This window comes from Takifugu rubripes, chromosome 17, assembly GCF_901000725.2.
Source record: "Takifugu rubripes chromosome 17, fTakRub1.2, whole genome shotgun sequence".
Classification (NCBI taxonomy): Eukaryota; Metazoa; Chordata; class Actinopteri; order Tetraodontiformes; family Tetraodontidae; genus Takifugu; species Takifugu rubripes.
Genome location: NC_042301.1, coordinates 5459939 through 5480969, shown reverse-complemented (window position 1 = coordinate 5480969; position 21031 = coordinate 5459939). Strand labels below are relative to the sequence as shown.

The 21031-nt window shown below is 44.4% G+C and overlaps 1 protein-coding gene across 4 annotated transcripts in view; it reads right to left on the bottom strand.

The window, feature by feature from the left end:
• sh3pxd2aa (SH3 and PX domains 2Aa) overlaps window positions 1-21031 on the bottom strand; it is a 50855-nt gene that overhangs the window by 12692 nt on the left and 17132 nt on the right. For 2 of the 4 annotated variants that reach the window (XM_029851039.1, XM_029851040.1), the window contains exons 5-8: window positions 20263-20354; window positions 12859-12884; window positions 8203-8247; window positions 5093-5221 (exon numbers count right to left, since the gene is read on the bottom strand). In XM_029851039.1, the coding sequence (XP_029706899.1) occupies window positions 5093-5221; window positions 8203-8247; window positions 12859-12884; window positions 20263-20354 (292 nt within the window). The remainder of the gene's footprint in view (window positions 1-5092; window positions 5222-8202; window positions 8248-12858; window positions 12885-20262; window positions 20355-21031) is intronic. The other 2 variants (XM_029851041.1, XM_003972155.3) reach the window with 1 other exon arrangement.

Sequence of the window (21031 nt, the reverse complement as noted above, 5' to 3'; positions counted from 1 at the left end):
CTGGTGAAAGTTGGACGGCAGAATCTCGTGCAAACCCAAGAAGCTTTGCTTTCTTTGAGGTCTCCCAACATGGGGAACAAAAACACAGAGGATTCACACGGGTTTCCATGGAAACGTGGTATCAGCAGGTTAGGAAACAGTTCAAGTGATAGCTAATGGTGATTTTGAGTGCAATCTGTAAAATATCCACATGACAACGTAATATTCAAGCACTAAGGCAGCACTTTCTGAATCGTATTAAATTCTTTAAGATGTTAACCTTTGCTGAGCAGGACTCCTCACTCTCATCCTTTGGGCTTTAAAAACCTGCTCAGGGTTTCCTGTCAGGGTTCTTGGTGTTTGTTTTGGTGTTCTTTGGTGGTGTTTTCCCTGTTCCTGCTCTGCTCTTACTCCAGGGGGCGTAGTGGAGCCACTTTCCAGCAGCTGCAGCTGGTGACAGTCACACCAGCTGTCAATCACTAATCAGCTGGCTATTGAGGCTCCTGGTCACCAGTGTTTGACTGTTTCGTCACTTTTGTGGCAAATCTGGACTCGGTGACTCGATTCCTTTGAGATTCTAGACCGTGTTTCTGTTCTTGCCTCAAAATGACCACGCCTCCCACCTTTGGTGAAGAAACCATCAGGATCTTTTTCCTCGTGCTGAGCGAGATTTTCCCGCCCAGCGTCCGGGGCTTTTTGTTGAAAATAAACCCTCTTTTGAGACCAAGGAGGCTGTTTCCTGTCTGCATTCGGGCCCTGTTCAAAGAAAACTCTAACATTTCCAACGGATTCCATCCAAGGTTATGAAATAATGCAACAAATGCTTTATTTATGGATATCCCAGCACGACATCACGGATTATTGTTTGACAGGCCGTGGGTGTTTGACTATTCCATAACATGATTATGACAAGGATCATATTTGTTCACGCACATTTTATTATTACTCATCCAACCAGACATGGGTGGAACCTCTGGGAAGCATCTGGGAGAGATTCTTTTTGTGTGTGCGGGCACGTGGGTGGAGGATGATTAACAAATCATGAAATCAAATACTTTAACCAAGTGAGTTATTGCAACGTGAAATGACACACTGGACAACATGCTGGAGCAATGCTACAGTTCTGGAATGCTAAAAAGCTAAATAGTTTCTGACACCAACTCTATATAACCTACAGAAAGAGATTAAAGAGCACATAAATCAAATTGTGTTTTCCAAAAGACGGAATAGTGACTTTGTGTTGTACTATGATGTCACAGCTTTCTGCACAACCACAATTTAAATAATAAATCATGTATGATAATCACCTTTTGGCGGCTGGGTTGTGTAATTCTGTTACAAAGACTCTTTAGGGAAGTTGGAGGTGTAAAGATTTCTCATAAAAATGACAATGGCGCTAAAAAGTAGGACATTGCTATAATGGTTGCTACCCCCATTGCTGGAATTGTATTCTTAAGCTTCATGTGAGTGATGCTTCCAAACACATCAGGATGAATTCAGCAGAAAAGGAAAATTGCCCCAAAAAATCTGCCAAGATGCAGGTTTAGTTGGACAGGGAAACACTGTCCTTGCTACAAGAAATGGAATAGCAACATGCTAATAATTTATACCATAGCTACTATGTACGCTGAGGGATGTAAAGTCAAAATGTGTTTTTTTCCCTTGGACTTAAGTAGGTGAAAGGTCACGGTGTCTCGCCTTTAAACAGTTTGCCTGACTCCACGACACAACATTTGTGTGATATGAACACGGACATCATCAGGATTTTGCTCTTTCACTTGTTCTTGTTCTCCCCTTTAGCAAGTAGAAGGCTCTGATGTTTAGGTCTGAAGGTTGAATTGGTCAGTCTAAAACCTTCCACTTCCTGCCCCCAGATGATCTCCTACCTAGACCATCGATGAAGACTAATTTACCAGTACCAATAAGTCTGATGGCGTAACCTCTACAGTGGTTCACAGATGAGCTTGTGTTTGGGTTCAAAAACAAACCGAAAAAAAAAAGATGTGCAGATGTGACTGTGAGGAAACGTGGAAAACCTGATTTCTGACAGAAGGGGGCTGCCTCGAACATGTGAGGAGCCCTTAAATTACAGCTTTCAAGGAAAATCTGTCCCGTAGGAGGAGATCTGGGCAAAGATTGGCAGCCAGATGGGGAAAAACTACAAAGAAACACAAACCTGGCTGAACATGTGTGGAAAATGATGCATTCACTGACCGGTACAGGTCAGCACGGTGCTGTGACGTGTTTACAAAGTGACCACTGACAGTAAACTAGACAAAATGTACATATAACACATGAGTCCTGTTAAAAGGGGGTTTGTCCCCGAGCTCGAGCTTACAGGCAGTCGTGACTGCAGCAGATTTGATTTGACGCTCTCTATTTTATTCTCTGATTAAATACTAAATGGACTGAAAAGACAAATGATGACCCATGAACACGTCAGGGAAAGACAAGTCATTCACGAACAGGTGGGCTGGAACTAGAGCAGAACAGAACAAACAGAAGTTATCAGGAGCCATCTGTACATACATCGCTCTGTGTCATTGGCTCTAGGGCCCAATCTCGGTGTGTGTAAGACACACTGAGGAGCAAAGCTATCCCAGCACGCTGTGAGGCACTGTAGCAAGCCCTATCCTTTACCTAATTGGTTCTACCTTTGTTGGACAGAACAAAATGTCCCTGAGAAAGTCCAAAAAAACAAGAAAATGTTATGCATCAACATAATCTTGACGGAAAACCCAATATGTGACATTGTTTGACAGTTAGGAAAGGGCAAGGTTATTACTGACCGCCCCTCACAAATGGGTCTTGTTGGATAGATTTGGACTGGGGAATATGAGTAGACAACATGGCAAACATGGCTCAAGAAGCTCAAATTGCTCAGGAAATTAATGATGGCTATGAGATCCTGGCGAATTGAGGAGTGTATCTGTGAGTATATGTGGGATGTGCTGGACAAACAAGTCCAATTCATAGAGGCGTCGCCTCAAAACTTATAGAACTAAAGGATCTGCTGCCAGGGGGTCTGCTGGGATCCACGGCCGGAGGGACCAGGGCTGTTTTTGACAACGCAAAAGGTCTTAATGTTTGGCAAGAATGTGCCTGATTGATCCACAACATAAGAAGATCTGATGCAGATGAGGAGATATTCACATAAGAAAGTGAGATAAAGAGGGAGCAACCAACAACAGGGGAGATGTGATACAACCTGAACACAAAATAAACACCAGTGCTGGAAAACTCAATCCCAAGATGCACGAAATTCACGCTGACTGTGCATTAAAACAGAGGGAAAATGTAATGAGTCTCATCTCTTTTATTCAGCCTTAACCAAAGGCTTGCTAGTAAAGGAGGCCAAATGTTTCCATGAATGACTTTTCCGTGTGGCTTTGCTTCTTGGGCGTTACAGTAACCCACAGGATTCTGCTAGCAGTCACTCTCCGGGCGCTCCTGGCAGACTAATTAGCCTTGGCTGGTGAAGAAGGGTGGAAGAAGCCATTTTTCCATATTCTCCTCTCTGTCACTGCGAGCTCAAAGGAGTTAGTAGAAACATAAAGACCCGACTCCTGCTAATGAAGCAAAGATGATGCATAGTGCCTCAGAATTTGAATGTATATTTATCCGTCACTCAGTCAGACCTGTTCACACAAGGGTGAAAGGTTCATTACAAGCTAAGGTTCATTGTTTTTCTGCAAAGATCACCGATACAGAATGAATTTTGCCATTTGACCAAGCTCAGCACTCCATATTTTGATGTATTTTTTCCAGAACTAAAAGATTTTTGGGCACTTTACAGTACGATATTAATTCTTTTTAATGTTTTTGCGTCCATTGGGTATTTCCAGCCTGTATAAATATACCGGCTATTCTTCATAAATCTCTTTTTCTTAGACAAAAGCAGAAAACTGACTGGATTCTATGTTGCAATGCCGAGTACAAAATGATTTAATGCATCTGTGAAAAGTGGAGGAGAGGATGTGAAAAATGAATGAAGCTCTAGTATATTTGAGAGCAGGAAGAAGGCTGTATAATACTACGCGAGCTCCCGTGTGTTCTTTTTGGCTCAGCCTCGAGGTGACGTCATTGCCGTCATCAGGCTGCCTGTAGCTCCACTTTCTTTGGCTCCAGTGAATCAGACAACACTGCAGACGAGCTTATCGGAGCTCAGAAATCACTCATATGAAGTGATTTGTGTTTAACCACAGCAGACAGTCGGGAGCTTTCCCGCACACCCTTTAGGCAGATGCTAAGAAAAAGAGCCTTTAAAGAATGAAAGTTACGAAGCGGCTCATTAATTCAGAAGGCTTTGTGGAATGGTGAAGACACATGCCAGAAACATAAACAGCTGCATAAATGAACAGTGTGTTATTGGCTCCAAAGAGAGATTAACTCTAGAACGCTCGGGGGGCTTTTACCCTCGTGGATGTGGTGGTGATGGGGTTGCTAACTGTGAGGTTCTAGGGTTAAATGCCTACATCTGAAAAACATCAGCTTCCCTCAGTGGCGCGGATAAATGAAAAAACTGTTCATTCAAGGATCATCTCAGAGGGAATTCCTTTCCCACGTGCAATCAGTAAAAGAGACAGAGAACCAGAATGGGAACTAGCAATGGAACTGCTACAGAATTTCCACATGGGGTATGAAAGAAACTGTATTCTTTTCAGTGTCCAATGACTGATAAAACCAGAAAATCTCTCTCACACACACACACACACACACACACACACACACTTTTAGAAGGCTAAATCGTGTCCAGTAGCCACAACACTGGTTATCCCATACACAGGTATCAGCACAAGAAGATGATGCTAATTCATCAGAGGACAAGTAGAGGAGTTATATAGATAACGGGAAAACAACAAGAACATTTCATAGTTTCTTTTATTCCTGACAGTGCTTCTATTCACATGTTAAATGTAGGAAATGCACAGTTCAGCGGATACCTCAGCGATTGTATGACCAGTTTGGTTTTTAAGCTGTATTTCAAATCTGGACAGATGGTTTTGAGGTCTAAAATTTCTAAAAGGCAAGACTCTAACCGTGGCTTCAATGTGTAGATTCGACTGCAGGGCTGGCGTGTAAACCGCCACCACCATAACAAAAGCCCACTTACCGCTTTCGCTCTTCTCAATCACATCCACAGTCTCGCCAGCCTTGAGGTTGATCTCTGAGTTCTCCTGCCTCTCGTAGTTGGCTACAGCCACGTACTGCTCCAGCACCATAGGCTCTGAGCTTTCGATCCCTGGGGGGGAGAAACACGCCGTCAGCCACCTGCCTGCTGTGGATCCACGGGAGCGACTCCCACAGCCGACGACGTTGTTACTGCCGTGTGCCCAGTGAGTTGCCATCGGCTGACCCCTGACCAATCAGAAGGCACGCTCATGCCTTGGCTGCATTGTCCCAATTGGCCATAAAGCTGAGCCAACCTCCGGGCCGCAGCGAAGGCATGATGAACAACAAGAGGAATGTCTGCAGGGGCTGCATCTGGCATCTACTGGGTATCCATAACCTCAGTGAAGCTCTATGGGAGAAAGACGGCTAAAGAGGCTAAAGAAAATAGAGAGTTACTGGCAGTTGGTGGGGAAGCCTGGTGAGCAAATGAGTGGAAGAATGGGGAAGTTTCCCGGTGGAAAATCAACAGTGCGGTTGAGAGGGAAGGCCTCCCTCCGCTGCTGCTGGGAGTCGGTCGTTGGACAGCGAGCTAGGAAGGGAGGGGGGGGGGATGGAGCACACCAATCATGGTAGCCGGTACTGCTGGCCTTAAATAGAAACATATGAGTGGAATAGAAGTAAAGAAAGGGAGAAGCGGGGCAGGAGGTTTGGTCTGGGTTTGTGTCAAACAAAAGAAAGTTGGAACTAGCCGGCTGCGTTCTCCCGGCGAACGTGTTTAAACGTTTCCATGCCAGCGGTGAGATTTCTAAGGATGAAAATAGTCCTGTTACTCAAGCTAAGACATGTAGAACTCTTAATTATCACCTTTTTAGGGTATAAATGAGGTTGAGGTTTTAATACATGTATTTCGCGGCTGTGGAGACATTTGAGGACGACATCTTTACCATTTTTTTGATAATTAAACAACTAATTCCAGTGTTGACTTTTAAATAAATGGGGTTGAAACAGATGAAGCTGTGGAGTAAGTCAGTCAATGTTTAATGTGACTTCCAGGTGACAAAAGAACTGGATTTTTGGACTTTATACCAGTGAGAATGGATAAACTTACTGAGAAATGTAGTTTTTTTAATATAGGCTCACCTTTTGGGGATGTTGATGTCAATATTTGCAAATGTGGAATAAAAAAAGCTTTTCTTGCGCTGGAAAGATACTGCCGCATGACAAAAGCTGCTACCTCAGACCAATGTCAACGTAGAAAGCATCACCACATTATTTCATGAGCGACTGTTACGGTCTCATCTTCAATGTTAAATCAGGCATCCCAATAGAAATGAAATAGCCCAGACCGAGAAAATGAATGAACTTCAGCCACCATTCGTTTGCCCAACATCTCTGTAAAGCAAAACAAGCTGCAGAGGATAGATTTTACTGAGCTGGACAGGTCGCTGGAGCCTGAAAAGCAACAGACTGAAGAAATTGTGAAGGTGTAACATTCTACAATATATATACGTGCACGAGTAAGTACAACACTGCCTCTAACAAACTAAACCACAAAAGATGCCGAATTAGGAGAACGGAAAAAGCAATAATCCGACTCCGCTCGTCTTCCTCGCCACTTCCACCAGCTTCTCATGGGGACGCCTGATGCGTTACCAGGCCGACCAGACGACTCTCACCAGCGTGTCCTCGGTCTGACCTAGCCCATGCGCCACCCTGGGGAGGGGCCCAGGAGGCATCCTGACCAGACGCCTTAACCACATCCGATGACAGCAGTTCTACTTTGAGCTCCTCTACTGTCACTCCTCCCCCACCTCTAAGGATGATACCCCCTTCCCCACAGAGGAAACTCATTTCAGCCACTTGTTTTCCCGATCTTTACCCAAAGCTCATGATTATAGGTGAGGGCTAGAACGTAGATCGACTGGTAAACAGAGAGCCGGCCCTCTGCGGATGCTGCCCTGATCTGTCTTTCCCTCCCCAGTGAACACCATCCCAAGATACTTCGATTCCTTTACTTGGAGCAATCCATTCTTTTCCGGCTGAGGACAATGGTCTCAGATTTAGAGTAGCTAATCTTAATCCCAGTTGCTTCACACTCTCTGAAAACTTTATTCTCTACCCAACACCTTTAATATTGGCGTACTTCAAAATCCCATACTGCTTGAGGGTTTCTTGTGCATTTGGACAAGGAATTAGACAGAAGCTGTTTTTCCCCACACACCTGAAAGCATCACAACCAGACTCCTTGGAATATTTGTAACCTTCCCTATTGAGTGAGGCTGGATGTTCAACTCTGCCTTCACTGTTTTTACTCCCTTGAGACAAAAATAAACGGAGCCATTAAAGTCCCTCTGAGGAAGCACCAACCTTGTAATTTAAATGAATAATGCTTTAATGTAATCCAACCCTTTTTGATGAAATACCATAAATCGTGGAAACTCGCGTTCTGCCCTCTTTTTAAAACGAGATGTTTCTGTTTGGACGTGCCATTTTACACAACCTTTCCACATTTCCAGCAAAGACGGACTATTTTTGCCTGACTGTGCGTTCAAAGGGGATCATCTTTGTTCCCCCTAATGCATACTGACGCTCTGACAGCCCTAATGGAAGCAAACAACACGATATGTCACCGTCCTCCAGAAAAGCTGCAATTACAGTACAGATAAATAACGCCAATGTTCACCAGATGGGCAAATCTGTGACTGCGTCTGTCACAATATGTGTTTAGAGATCTATATATAATCTATCGTAATGTGCACTCAGCCTTTTAATCAGACCTGCCATCATTTTGCCATAGTTTGTTGGGGTTGTCGTGTTAGCAAGTTTGATTATTGTTCGATGGCTGCCAACTCCTGCCGGAAGTGGGCGGGGCTACGGCAAAGTTGCAGTGACATGCAGAAAGTATGACCCGACAACTCACTGCATTCAGACACATAAATGTAAGGTCAATGGATCCTGGATGGGAGGAGCAGATGTCGCCGGCAGACGATAAGCTTAGTGTGAATAGAAAGAATACAAATACAGCAACACCTGTGCATCAGGAATGCTGTGCTCACAAGAGCACGGACATGCATTCACATTCAACATGCTGACATAGATGCACAAAAGTACCTGAGGCCTCTTTTCTCGGACTGTCTGTAAAGCCGTACATCCATACTGCAGACGGAGAGAAGGAAGAAGAGAAGCAGAGATGGATTATTTAGTTGGACAACATGCAGAGGAACATGCATGGTCAGACATGCCTTCATCCCCACTACTGAGCAGAAAATGTAAGAGCAAGATAAATTCCTGTAGCTTTAGCTTTCTTGTTTGCATTTTGATCACTCTTGCACAGCCTAGGCTTCAGCGCAGCACGCGTACAGTCATGTACGTCGCCCTGAAAGCAATTGACAAGAGCAGGACATTCAAAGCATCTGCCATCGTACCCAGGTCTGTCCGTCCAAACAAGCTCGCCTCGAAAGCAGACCTCAAGATGCTAAAAGAAGTCTCCAAAAACCCCTAAATGTCATCGTCCAAAAATCAAAGGTAAACTGGCTCTCGTATCATGACGGTGACCTAAAATCTACCAATTAGTCCACTAAGGACTGGTGGAAATGTAAGAAATGGAGTTCTGGAATGGTTGGAGGCCAGAACCCAGATCTTAATTCCAATTGAGATGCTTAAAAGGGCTCAAAGAACCCCCTTAAACATCCCACAGCTGAAAGTATTCGGTGTTGAGACGTGAGACAACAATCTGATCACTTGATAAGATCAATAAAAAGTTGTTTTTCTTGGAGGTGCATGAAGAACCCTTCCCATAATCCTCTCTTCTCCAGGCTCCCCTGCTTCAGGAAATGAAATCATGCTGCTGAACTAGCTGAACCTGTTCTCCTGGTGGCCAAGATTTAGGCTTCACATCCACCAAACAAAAAAAACAAGCCAAAATGGGGTTTTCACTGTCATCTTGTTCTGTTAAATAAAACATCTTAAAGTTGTGTGACATGAAATTGGTGGAAACTCTTGATTTTGCAACAGTGAATTCTAAGGAGAGAAATAACCCAACTAATTTTATTTCTATAGCACAGTTTTGAAAAACCATAAAGTAAAACAGAATCAATAACAGCACATAAAACAAACAGCAAAAGAGTAAAATCCAGTTAAAAATCTCTGGCGACAGCGGCTTTATCAAACATTAGCAGGGAACCCAGATCAAAGGATGGGACATCAATGGCCTGATTTGGTCCAGAATGATGGCTTTGGTCCTCGCTTCATTCAAATTTAAAGTCATTTAGCATCAGTCACCAACACAGAAGAGGTCAGAGACATCAAATGATGAAGGGGAGAAGGTACAAAGAAATCAGTGGCCCACAGATGGAGCCTTGGGGACCGCCACATGACAGGAAGTGATGTCCAGTCAATTCTTTTAAGCCCTTTTGAGAATGACTGGATAAAAGATAAACATAATAAAATATGGATAATCGAATCATTTATTCCATATCTCAGGAGAATGTTTCCTCTACCTTGTTAGTTTTAGGGTTTATGTCTGGCAAAATGTTCCGAACATGGACGCTAACTTGGTTTGGTGGTTTGTAAGGGCTTTTTTTTGCTCTGAGTATATTATGAATATATCTGGGTGTATCAGCCTTCTGCTCCTACCTACAGCAATATTTCCTCACCCTAACCTGTCACATATTACACATCTGTTGTCTTGAACTGGTATTTTTGCATAAGATAGAGCGCCACATAGCCCAGTTTGTCCTAATTCGTGTAACTATATTTTTTGACTTCTTGAAAACTGATAAAAAAAATTGTAGTTCCATTTCTAAGATGCAAAATATCTTCAGTTACTTACAGTGGAATTCTAGTTGATTTTGACTGATCTTGAAACTGATCATGGCTGCTGCCCCTGATGTAAAGCCCTGGGCTCCATACTGTTGAGTCATGTGAGATAATATCACCCAAATCCCCCCTCACTACCCAGCAGAGCTTTGAGAGCTTTACTGGCCCCAGTGGGAGGGATCTAGACTGCTCCCAGGTCAGCCAGGGTCACCGCTCAACATCTCAACCCTGCTCAACATAATTGACTTTAACCATCCCACCTACGCCGGGCCATCTATGTTCACACACACACACACACACGCATGTACTGTATGTTTTTTCTTTGTGTTATCAAGAGCTACAAAGAAAGACAAATTAAGCGCAGTAATTCAAATTTATTATAAACTGAATGATACTTTCATATCTTGTCGAGTAAATTGGTGGATACAAGTACATTATTTATTACGTTACAGTCAAATCTGACTATCACCGTTTGTCCCAGTGACATATTCTCTAGACTTGTTGCATGGGTGATTAAGTAATATTTGAATTTGATACTGTATGTTTGGCTGAGTTCATCACAGCCCCTCAAGACCAGCCATTATAGGCTGTACCTACGATGCGACATCGCCATTGTGGACGGTTGAACGCACTGATCGGTTGGAACACTGTTGTGGTTTGGGGAGTGGGCAGTTTTGTGTGTTTCTAGGCCTACATGAATGACAGGGGGGTGATATGACCTTTAAGTCTATTATAGACTCCAGCTTTGAGCAATGACATCAATGAAACTCCAAACAGGGGGTTCGGTTGAGGCTTCAACGGTGTGGCAAATAAGAGTTTTTACCTTTAACATAGAACGGTTTCATCTTTGTCTTGTGTTTTGTAAAGCCCGGCCAGACGGGTGAGCGAATTTGTAAAACTGCGATATGTTCAGCTGGCTTTTCAACACTGTTAATTTTGGATGATTTTAGATGGAACCCGCACTTGAACAGCAGTGGAACTGCCGAATAAAACCACTCGATCACTTCACAGATCAATAAATTCAGTTTTGCTTTCATTTAGTCATCTGACTACATTTACATCAATTTAACCTGAATATGTCCACTTTTGTCATGCCAAGAGCAAATCTACAAAACGGATGTCTCCGCTGCTTCTTATTGCTGTTTAAAACCTGGAGAAGGTCCTTATAAGGAGGTGAAAAATAGGTGTAACTCACCAAAATGTGTGTTGACAAAGGAGCTCCTAATATATAAATAGTCTGCTTCTACAATCCTAATGGTCAGCGACAGCTTTACAGAGGGGAACACACTTGTAAAAACACCACCACGCGTGGAGTCCCAACCCCTCCTTCCATCTCTGCATAAATAACACCGACCATTTTGACATAAATCTGAAATCCTAATCACCACAGCACATAAACATCCCCAGAGTCAGCCTGACTGAACCCTGTGGCCTTTGGAGGCCAAACAGCTCCCTCTCCTCTCACTCTGAATTTGCCCCCCACACAGTGGAGAAGCACAGTAACGTGACCCCTGAAACGCCTGACCCTGAATTTAAGAGAAATATGTCCGACATTCCGGCCAAACAGGATATCGACTCAAACTGTGCTTGTTTCTGTTTCAAATCCAAATGCTGTCCCGGTTTAAATGATTTAGGATTATTAAATGAAATCAACGAGAGTCCCCAGCAGTCAAAACACCTTAAATCAAAAGTGACACTTGACTGGGGACGACGTGAAATAATGCTCGGTGAACTTGAACTGGAAAACAGTTGTAACGTTCATCCCTCATGTACTTTCCAAGCAGCCACTTTTTCCCCCTTCCTAGTTGATGTTACGTAACATTCAGTCAAAAACACTTTAGTATAATGTTCTAGTAACGACAACATTTTACAGTATCTTCAGTAATCGCACCAACAACTGTGGCTTTAATATTACAATTAGGAGAGTGAAACAAGTAAAATAGCCAAATGAATATATATAAATTTTCAATACTTGATGCAATAACACTGCAGCATTTGGACCAGAATGAACACAAACAGATGTAAACACGGACCGAATCGGCGGCGGCGTGAACACACCCTGACAGGAATCCGCGCCGCCTTACTTCATGCTACTTCAGGTCATAGCTAAGATCACTTGGTCAGTGGAGCAGCGCCCAACTGGGCTGCATCTCAGAGAATTAGGCTTTCACATACTAACAGCACAGAAGCCACCTGCTGCTCTGTTCTACAGGCTGAGAGAGAGAACACACAAAACGCTGTATCAGTGGCAGCGATTAGCTTCCGCGTTAGCAGCCTGATTGGAGGAATGACATTGCACTGAGCTGACGATGGGTCTAAAACGAATCGATTCTGGCAGAAATGAGCTCCAGCACCATCAGCCCAAGATTAAACCCATCAGTATTTCCCCTGTTGTGTACTTTAAGTAACTGCAAAAACACATTTAAAGTTCTCATTAGTATATCAAGATGCAATAAGATGCAGTCCAGTAAGTTATCCTTTCAACACCTTTATATAGAATAAAAGAAAATAGTTCTGAAAGGCTGCTACCAAGGTGTTAGCACATGCTTGCAAAACACGTCAGTCACTCACATGTGCCCATGTTGTTGTTAAGAAGCTCCACTGTTGCTAATACCTCCTAAGAACCATATATTTGCTACCATGGCTAATGAGGTTAAAAATCTCTGACGGTAGGTAGTAAATGACTGATGCACAGTCACTAAACCTGCTGACAGTTTGTGGGGGGAAGGGGGGTTGCTTTTTGAATTAATGGAAATAAAATAAAATAGCATCATTCAACAGGAAAAAGAGACAATCTGCAGTCAATGGACTTGCCAGCATAGCATAGGCATCATATATCATGTAGCAGAAGGATCTCGTTTGTATTGGGAGTCTGTGTATTTCTGTCCAGAGCAACAAGGTGAAATAAGTTACAGGTACCACAAAAAAAAAAAACCATGGGTGACTTACCCGACTTGCGCTTGGAGCCGTAGTCCCTGAAGAAGAAGCAACACAAGAGGGACATGGTTAGTGACCTGAGACGGCGCTTCAAAAATAACAGTCACTGCGCATGGATTCTGAACTAAACTGCAAAATAAAAAAAAGCTTCTAGTGCTCCAGGAGATGCTTGTGTTCGAGAAAGAGAGAGAGAGAAGAAAGATGTGGAGAGATAGTTGACTTTGGCCAGTTGCCAACACTCCCTGCAACAGACACAGATTAGTCATGTGACTGCAAAGCGGCACCACCATCCTCTTCCTGCGCTCCTCCCCACCCCTCCCTCAGGCTGTCACCAAAGACAGAGACCTCTCCCCACATTTCAAAGACGGAGGATGAGTTTAAGATCCTTGCTTAATGGATTATAATGAGATTTGCTGAGCTTCAGCTGGGGGGGGGGGGGGCAGTGCTCAGGGTTTACACTTCAGCTATTCAAGACCGACTCCTGGACACGGGCAGTCCAGCAAGACAAATGGGTTTAAAAAAAAAAGGTTGATGGACGGATAGATGAGGCTGCGCTATTTATAGAAAGTCATACTCGGCAATCTATCACTCGCTATTTCTCCTCTGCCTATCTTCCTCACAATCGATGTGCCCTTTCAGTTTTCCTGAGGTAATCGAAACCCTCACATCAACTGAAATTTCACGTCTCTCCGCTGCAGGTGCAGCTCACCTCACATACAAATGAGGAAAGTGCTGCACTGAAGAGTTAAAAGACCCTAAATCCTGGTGCGAGGAGGCTGTCGGAGTGCCGGAGGCAGCACAGTAGGAGGGTTTGAGCGATGTTGGGATGCTTGAGGATGAAAAGGGTGCGTCAGAAGATGGTTTCAAACTGTGAGGAGATAGAAAAACCGATGGAGTCCCAAAAAATGACAAAGACCTGGAAGTTGTTTAAACAAAACAGAGTGAACATCTGGAGACGAGTGCGGTCGCTGTCATTGAAGTTATTCTGTCCCCCACTTGGGCAGAGGGAGCTCTAAATCTTACTCTCGCTGCTCCACAGCAGCCATAAAGATTCTGTTGCGCTTCCATGACCCTCTGAATCCTTCCTCTGCCTCCATACTGCGCTGCAATAACACTTATTTAGAAAAGACGGCAGAAATGTTCTTGATCAAATGATCCCAAATCTCAATGCTAGAGTGTCTTAACTAGGGACCAAGAGTCTGGTTGGGCCTTGTGAAACAGCATATTTCCTTAATTTCATCCCCATTAAAGTGTTTCCAAATGAATTCCAAAAAAAACTACGTGTCATAAAAGTAAATTAAAAATAGCTGAAGTGGCATAACACACACAGTGGCGGCACGAAATAGTCTTTATAATTTATTTATCCATCCATCTTCCAGTGGTCGGACGTTTCCGTCTCTTTGTGACCGAGCACAGCGGATGAATAAAGCCTTTATTCCGACCTCTCCGGCAGAATCCCTGCACGCTAACGACCAGAATATGGCTCATTGTCATCAAAGTGGGATTCAAAGAGAGAGAGTTTTAGCCATGGCTTCTGGAATCCTTTTCAGATATGACAAATACAAGAGGAATGAGAAAATGGACCCGTGAACAGCTGCTGGCATCCAATAAGGAAGTGGTCCAGGATGTGTGTGAGGTAGAAATGTGCTGTGGAGTTGGCGCGGGAGATACCGGGATGCATATTTCTCCGTTTCTAGACGCGCTGCCGTGGAATAACGGACGCATTCATCCTCCAGTCACAACAGGAGGCCTCACAAGTCCAGAAAGTTAACCGAAAGTGAAAATGCAGGTGAATTAATTTAACTTGTGCTTTTGGATGAAACCGAAAATCCATGGAGGAATTGAATCCCAACCCAACGTTTCCGTTCTTTATTTATTGCTTTATATGAGATAAGTGAAGCAAATATTCACACCAGCTACAGTTAAATGACCTGCAGGACTGACGGTACAATAGAACCTGATTGGTGGGCTGTAACTCATCCCAGAGGTGTCAACAAGGACAGATTCATTTGATTTTGCTTTAGAGCAGCAGTATGGAGAGTACTCTGCTGCAACAAACCTGTTAAGCTAATCACCCTGTGCGTGAACGGCAAACGTCACCTTAAAGCCCCAAGTCGGAACCAAAAGTCCAAGCTGGTCCATGCAAAGGTCAGTTTGCATCAAACGTGGGTGGTTGTTGGCATGCAAAAAGGCTTTAGGACGAAACGCTCACAAGAAATTCAAAGATTCATTGGCAGAGCAGCTCAGGAGGCAAATAGCAACACGGGGACAAATGCTGTGGGCTAGCAGCTAATTAAAACAATTAAGAATTAGCACCAAAATGAATCTAGCTTCAGGCCAAAAAATGAGACATTATTTCTCTCCGAGTTCCGACTCCTTTTCTTGGTAGAGCAGCTTCCAGGACATTGGACCAGCAGCAATGAGGAGCAGCTGGTTCTTTTGGGAGGTTTTGTGGACTGGATTGGGAGGCATCTGTTGAGCATTAGGGTACAAAAGAGGGTTCGGACTCTATTTCAGTGACCCGAGTCCTCAAGGCTGAAATCAAAGCCTTCTGTTGGCTGCCAGCTTATTACTGACATCTCCTACACGAGGAGAAGGAAGCGTGGGGGTCAAAGGTTATGTGAACAGGGGGCAGCTGTAGCTCAGGTGGTGGAGCGATTCTCCAGTGATGCAAAGGTGGAGTTTTGAGATAAAGAAAGAGCCCGAGGCTGCGTCTTGACAGTGAAACGTTGCTTGATGCAGAATTAATATAAATGATTTGAAAGACTTGAACTGAACTCATTCATGGGGAGAATTAGCTTGACATTCAAAGCATGTGTGATATTTTCAGCTCTTTCTATGCATTTAGGATGTTTTTTAAATCCTGTCTGTTCTGTTGCTTCTTGAGTCAAACATGCATTTGTCACGGTGAGCGCCGTGGCCGGCTGCATACATGACAACATAAGCCAATGCACATTTTGTCACGCTTTTCATCCTACGGTGAAAATCCATCTGAGAAGCAGAAGCACGTCCGAACTGTTCCAAGGCCTGAGCATGACAGCCAAATCAGATGAGAGTGAGTGTATTAACACACTCCATCTGATCCATGTGGTGCAGACGACATGATTTAGCTGTTTGGTCAGAGAGGGAGGTTTCTCTTGGTGATGGACATGTTCAAGATTAAGACCCAATCAACGTCTATATAAGAAGTGAGCGGGACGGATAAATAAGCAACAGGCTCTGTCACAACAAGCTGCAGGAGGTCTATGGTGCACAAATGTTGGAATCTCAGCCTTCATCCTCCTACCTGAGCACTCACTCAATCTCAGGGAGCCGAATTAGCAAAGGTTCCTAATCTTAAAGAGCTAATTGTAAAAACAAGGTTTAGGATCACAGTAGGCATTAGGACTCCAGATGGGACGCACCAAAGCAGTTAACCGTAACACCCTCCTAAACACACTTCAGAAGCACACGGTGCAAAGAGGATTTCCTTTTTAGCCAAACCCAACAATTATCCGTCTCATCTTTGAAAAAAAATGTAGTTAATGATTAAAATCAGCCTCAATAGGTTTGCTTTGCACAAATACCTGGGCCAAAACAGGGTATCAGTCCTTCTGGGAAGCTGTCGAGTCCTGCACCTCCACCAAAGACAACACATTTTTACATTTTTACTGATATGATGATGTGATGGAACAAGCTGAGGTCCGTCTCCATTGTTATTCACGAGCGTTGTGAGGCGATATGATCAACGATGACAACCATACCGGGGATCTCGTGACAGAGCCTGTGGTCAGCAGCGAGCAATATTTAGGAAAGAGAAGGAGGACTGAGTAGGGGCTCGGGATCGTCTTCCGTCCATCCAAATTCTGTTCAGCAGAGGATTTATTGAGAAGCTGACCAGAGTCTGTGGCATATTTATAGATGACACCTTGTCATCTTTATCTAAAGTGACCACATCCTTTTTTCTCTTAGTTAAGTGACAATTTAAGTTGAAATCATCTACTTTGTCTTCTCCGCAGTGAGGAAGTATCAACAGCATGGACGTAGATGCCACTGCATTTTATACGTAGATATTCAGTCTTTATTGGACAATAATCCAGTTGTCTCTGTTGAACTGGTCCCCGACGTTGCTGAGGTTCCCTTCCGGTCGATAACCACTAAGGAAGGAGGCCAAGGACATAAAATAATGCTTATCAGTGGGTTATATTCTACATCAGAAGCTCTGTGCTCTATACTATAACGGAGGGAAGCACACATGGGAACAGTACTAAAATAAATCTGTCAGAATTTCACACCAAGCTGTTCCCATTAGGGAGGAGTGGCTAAAATATGAGTGCGCCTGTTTACACGGCCATAAAAATCTGCCCGACTTCGATCCTAAGCAGATCTTATGCATCATTAGATACCGATCCCTGCTGTTTTCGTGCTGATAATGTTATGATTCAGTGTATTTTGTTCATTTTTTCCTGTCCGTTCGCCCCGTTCCCTGGCAGGGTCAGGCACCCCCTGAGCCATCACCTGATTTACCTGCAGCTCATTTGGGCTGATTGGATCTGCAGCTTTAAAGAGCGGCTCGATTCTCCTCTTGTTGTAGATCCTTCATGGTAACGCCTGGCTCCTCTTTCTTGAGAATCTTTTGCGCTTGAACCTTTGCTAGTCTGCCTTTCTGGTGAGTTTTCACCTGCTTCACCTTTGTATTTTGCAGCTCACTGTCACTCAGATCAGCCTCACTCGCTTGCACCTTTACCTGTAACCTTTTTTTTTTTTTTAAATTAAACCTTTTTATGGGCAAGTTTGTGTCTGCATTTTGGGTCCTGTTCCTGGCTTCACCTGGCATAATAAATACACCTATTAAGAGGTTTTATTTCCTTCTTTTACATCTCCACATGTAGTTATGGGGGGGAGTCACCAAGTGAGACACCAAACATGAAATACAGAAGAAGAAAGTTAATAAATAGCCACTTTTGTCTCTTCGCTTCTTGAGTCTTAAGTCATTAACTATAATCAGACTCGAAAAGAACCTAAAAAATGGAATGAAACATGTAAACCAACGTTTTTTGAAGTATAATTTCCATGATTATGCAACTAAGCAAAGCTTTGAGATTAACGGAGGTGGAGTGCTTGGATCCACCAACAGGGGGCGGTGGCCCCCAAACACTGGCAGAGAAAGCTGCTGCAGTTAGTGGGATCTGCTCAGGTCGACAAAATTTTGATGGATGAGACTGAATCTAGTGCAGCCCCCCTGGAGACGGAGCTCTGTTTCCTGAGTGGAGCATGACTGGGAAGTCTAATCTTCCACAGCAGAGCCAGAAAAAGGCGCCGGCTGCTATAAAAGCATCGCTGCTTTAACAAGAATATGTGGAGTGGGTGTGACATAAAATCTCACATGTTAATCCAGTCACAACAATGGCTGTGGGGTCAGATTGTACACCTCACTCTAACAGGAACGTCAATATTTTGTGTCTGGTAGTTTGATCTTTCATAAATCTTCTGCTCAGAAGGGATGGCCGGCGCCCCAATGGCCTTGGATTCTCCAGTTCTCGACCTCTTCACCTTCTCCGTCATCTCGATGTTCTCCCTCCTTTATCAGGACTTGACATTGGACGTGCTTCATCATCCTGCCCCATTTGTGCTGCCCCCTCAATTAATCACGCTCAAGTACAGAGCGGCACTCCCGAAGCTATCGGTTACAGCCGAGCGCGGCACCCCGAGTGAGCGCGCGAGGAAGACTCAGCACGCAACAGCACAGTTCAATAACCGCAACCATGTGCACTGGACACGCCAAAAAATGGGGGTTTGGTTATCAGCACCAACCCCTCCTGGAAAAACCAGACAACAAGTACGATGTAAACACCATTTTGCTGTGCACACGCATGTACACAAAACACCTCCCAGGGGCCACGCATCCATCTGACCGCTCCTCGCCACTCCGGCATACTTAAAGCGTTTAACCCCTCAGATGCCGCGGTGCCTTTGTGCCGTCTCCAGCGATTGATCCCAAAAGTGATAGGAGTGGAGAAGCTTTCCCATTAAGGCTGAGTGAGTGCCATCTGTCTCCCACTCACAGCGCGCGGAGCATAATAGAGAGATGACTGGGAGGAGACAGATGGAGGTGGGAAGGTGGAGGAGGAAGGGCAGAGTAATGTTTCAGGACTCCTGGACGGTGAAAAGGAAACATTTGGGGGCCAAACGGACGGCCGGAACCTGACAGAAGTGCACGCTTCGCCTGCAACCGTTTGCAGGCTCAACCCGGTTTCAAACAGAATCTTTAATACTTGATTAGGTTCACACAGAGATCAGAGAACCCGGGCCCAGCTGCTGGAGGAACGCGAATTAGCATTCGCGGCTGCTCAAATAATCAAGGTTGAAATTTTAACATCACTTTAAAGACCAAAGGGACATGTGGCCAGTCCCTGCAGTCAAGACTGTTTTATCCCCAATGTTGATGGTTCGTGAGCAGCGAACGGACGGAACACGCCCAATTTAACTGGGACCGAAGTCACGTCCTCTAAATTGCGATGACTGACTACAAACCATCAATTGGGCAGCGCAGAAAGGCCATGTGAGAAGATTTTGGGCCCCCGTTTGAGCCTAACCCGACCACGTGGCACCTCCTCAGGCACAGGATGCCATGACGACGCTAATTCAATCGCTCCGTTCCACTTTAGCGTTACACCAGATCACCGCTCTTCTCTTCGAGCTTCCTCAGAAGCTTCGCCTGGTCCAGTTATTTCTAAATCTGACCAAAACATCCAAGGTCGGTGATACCTCATGGTTGGTCTGGTTCTCACTTACACAGCTTCCATCTCCCGCACAACCTCCGACAGGAGGACTCGCCCTTTTTCTCATATCCGCTGACAGACGCCGGGATGTAAAGGAGCGCGTAAAGCTCATGAAGGCCAAGTCAACAGAGAGGGGAGGGAGATGAAGATAGTGGAAGAGAGATATAGAGAATTGCCTGATGAATAGCAAAAGCTGTTCATCAAGGCCCTGAAATTCATGCAGTTTATCCACTAATGCAGAGAACTAAGTGGGATGAAGGGGTGCAGAGATTAATCTCTCCTATTAAAATCTGGGGTTACTATAAATCCTGCTTTCTGATTCTTTTTTTCTTTATGCACCTTCCTCCTATGCAAGCAAATAATGTCGGAGACAAAACTCCAGTGGCGCTATGAAAGGACCGGAAGGCACAAAGAAGCGGCCTTGAGCTATGATACGTGGGGAGCAGCATCGCGTAAAGAACTGAATAGTCACAGTGGCATTGAAGGTTTAGGGAGAAGAGCCGCCCCCCCCCCCACCCCCCCACGGAGAGAACAGATTTTTGGGTCTTAATTGAAAGAGTGTTTGTGCAGGTGGAATTCAGTGGACACCAGAAAACATTCAGCTGTGATGCTGGTCAACAGCCTGCGTGCACAGGCAGCAAATTTCGACACTCACTCAACTGGGGGATTAATGTCCTCAGCCTTGGTTTCAAAGAAGCGCAGCACCTCCTCGCTCTGAGAAATTTGAGGGGGAAGTCGCACCAGAGCCTAAGGGGAGACACAGGAGAAGCCGAAGGTGTTTAAGAGAAAAGAGAGTTCTGCTTAATTTAGGTGTGAATAATATACTGAATACTGAATAGTTTATTAAACATGTGGTCACATTAATAAAGGGCAAAAGCACGTGTGGGGGGCATTTAAGGTGATCCAAACAGATCTGTGACCTGTGAGAGGACTCCTTCAACAGAACATCATCTTTATGACAGATTTATCTCAGCGCTCGTGTCTCCAGTTGTTTGTTCAATGCATTGTTGAATTGCACTGTTAAGCCGCAGGGTTACGCAATCACATTTGCAAATCACATTTCCGGGCGTATACCTTCATATTTTATTCATAACATAACTATATTACTGAGAGAGCCCCGTGGCCATAACTGCACAGCCGCTGTTCTCTCCCAAGATTCTGCAGGACACTGGGGACTTGCTCCCTCACTGCGGTCCCAATAAAAAGGATTTATGAAGTAAACTGGGTGGCACACAAAACACTGCAGCACTTCTGGTTATTTGGGTAACGATGCCTATTTCATTCATTTGGTTGGAAAAAAAAAAAGAAAATTCCAAAAAAGGTTTCAATTAATAAGCTAATATAACATTGACCTTTTCTAAAGCAGACCAATTAATTCTGCAAGAAATGCGAGCCCAAGTTCAGTGCTTCTTCTGCTCACTACT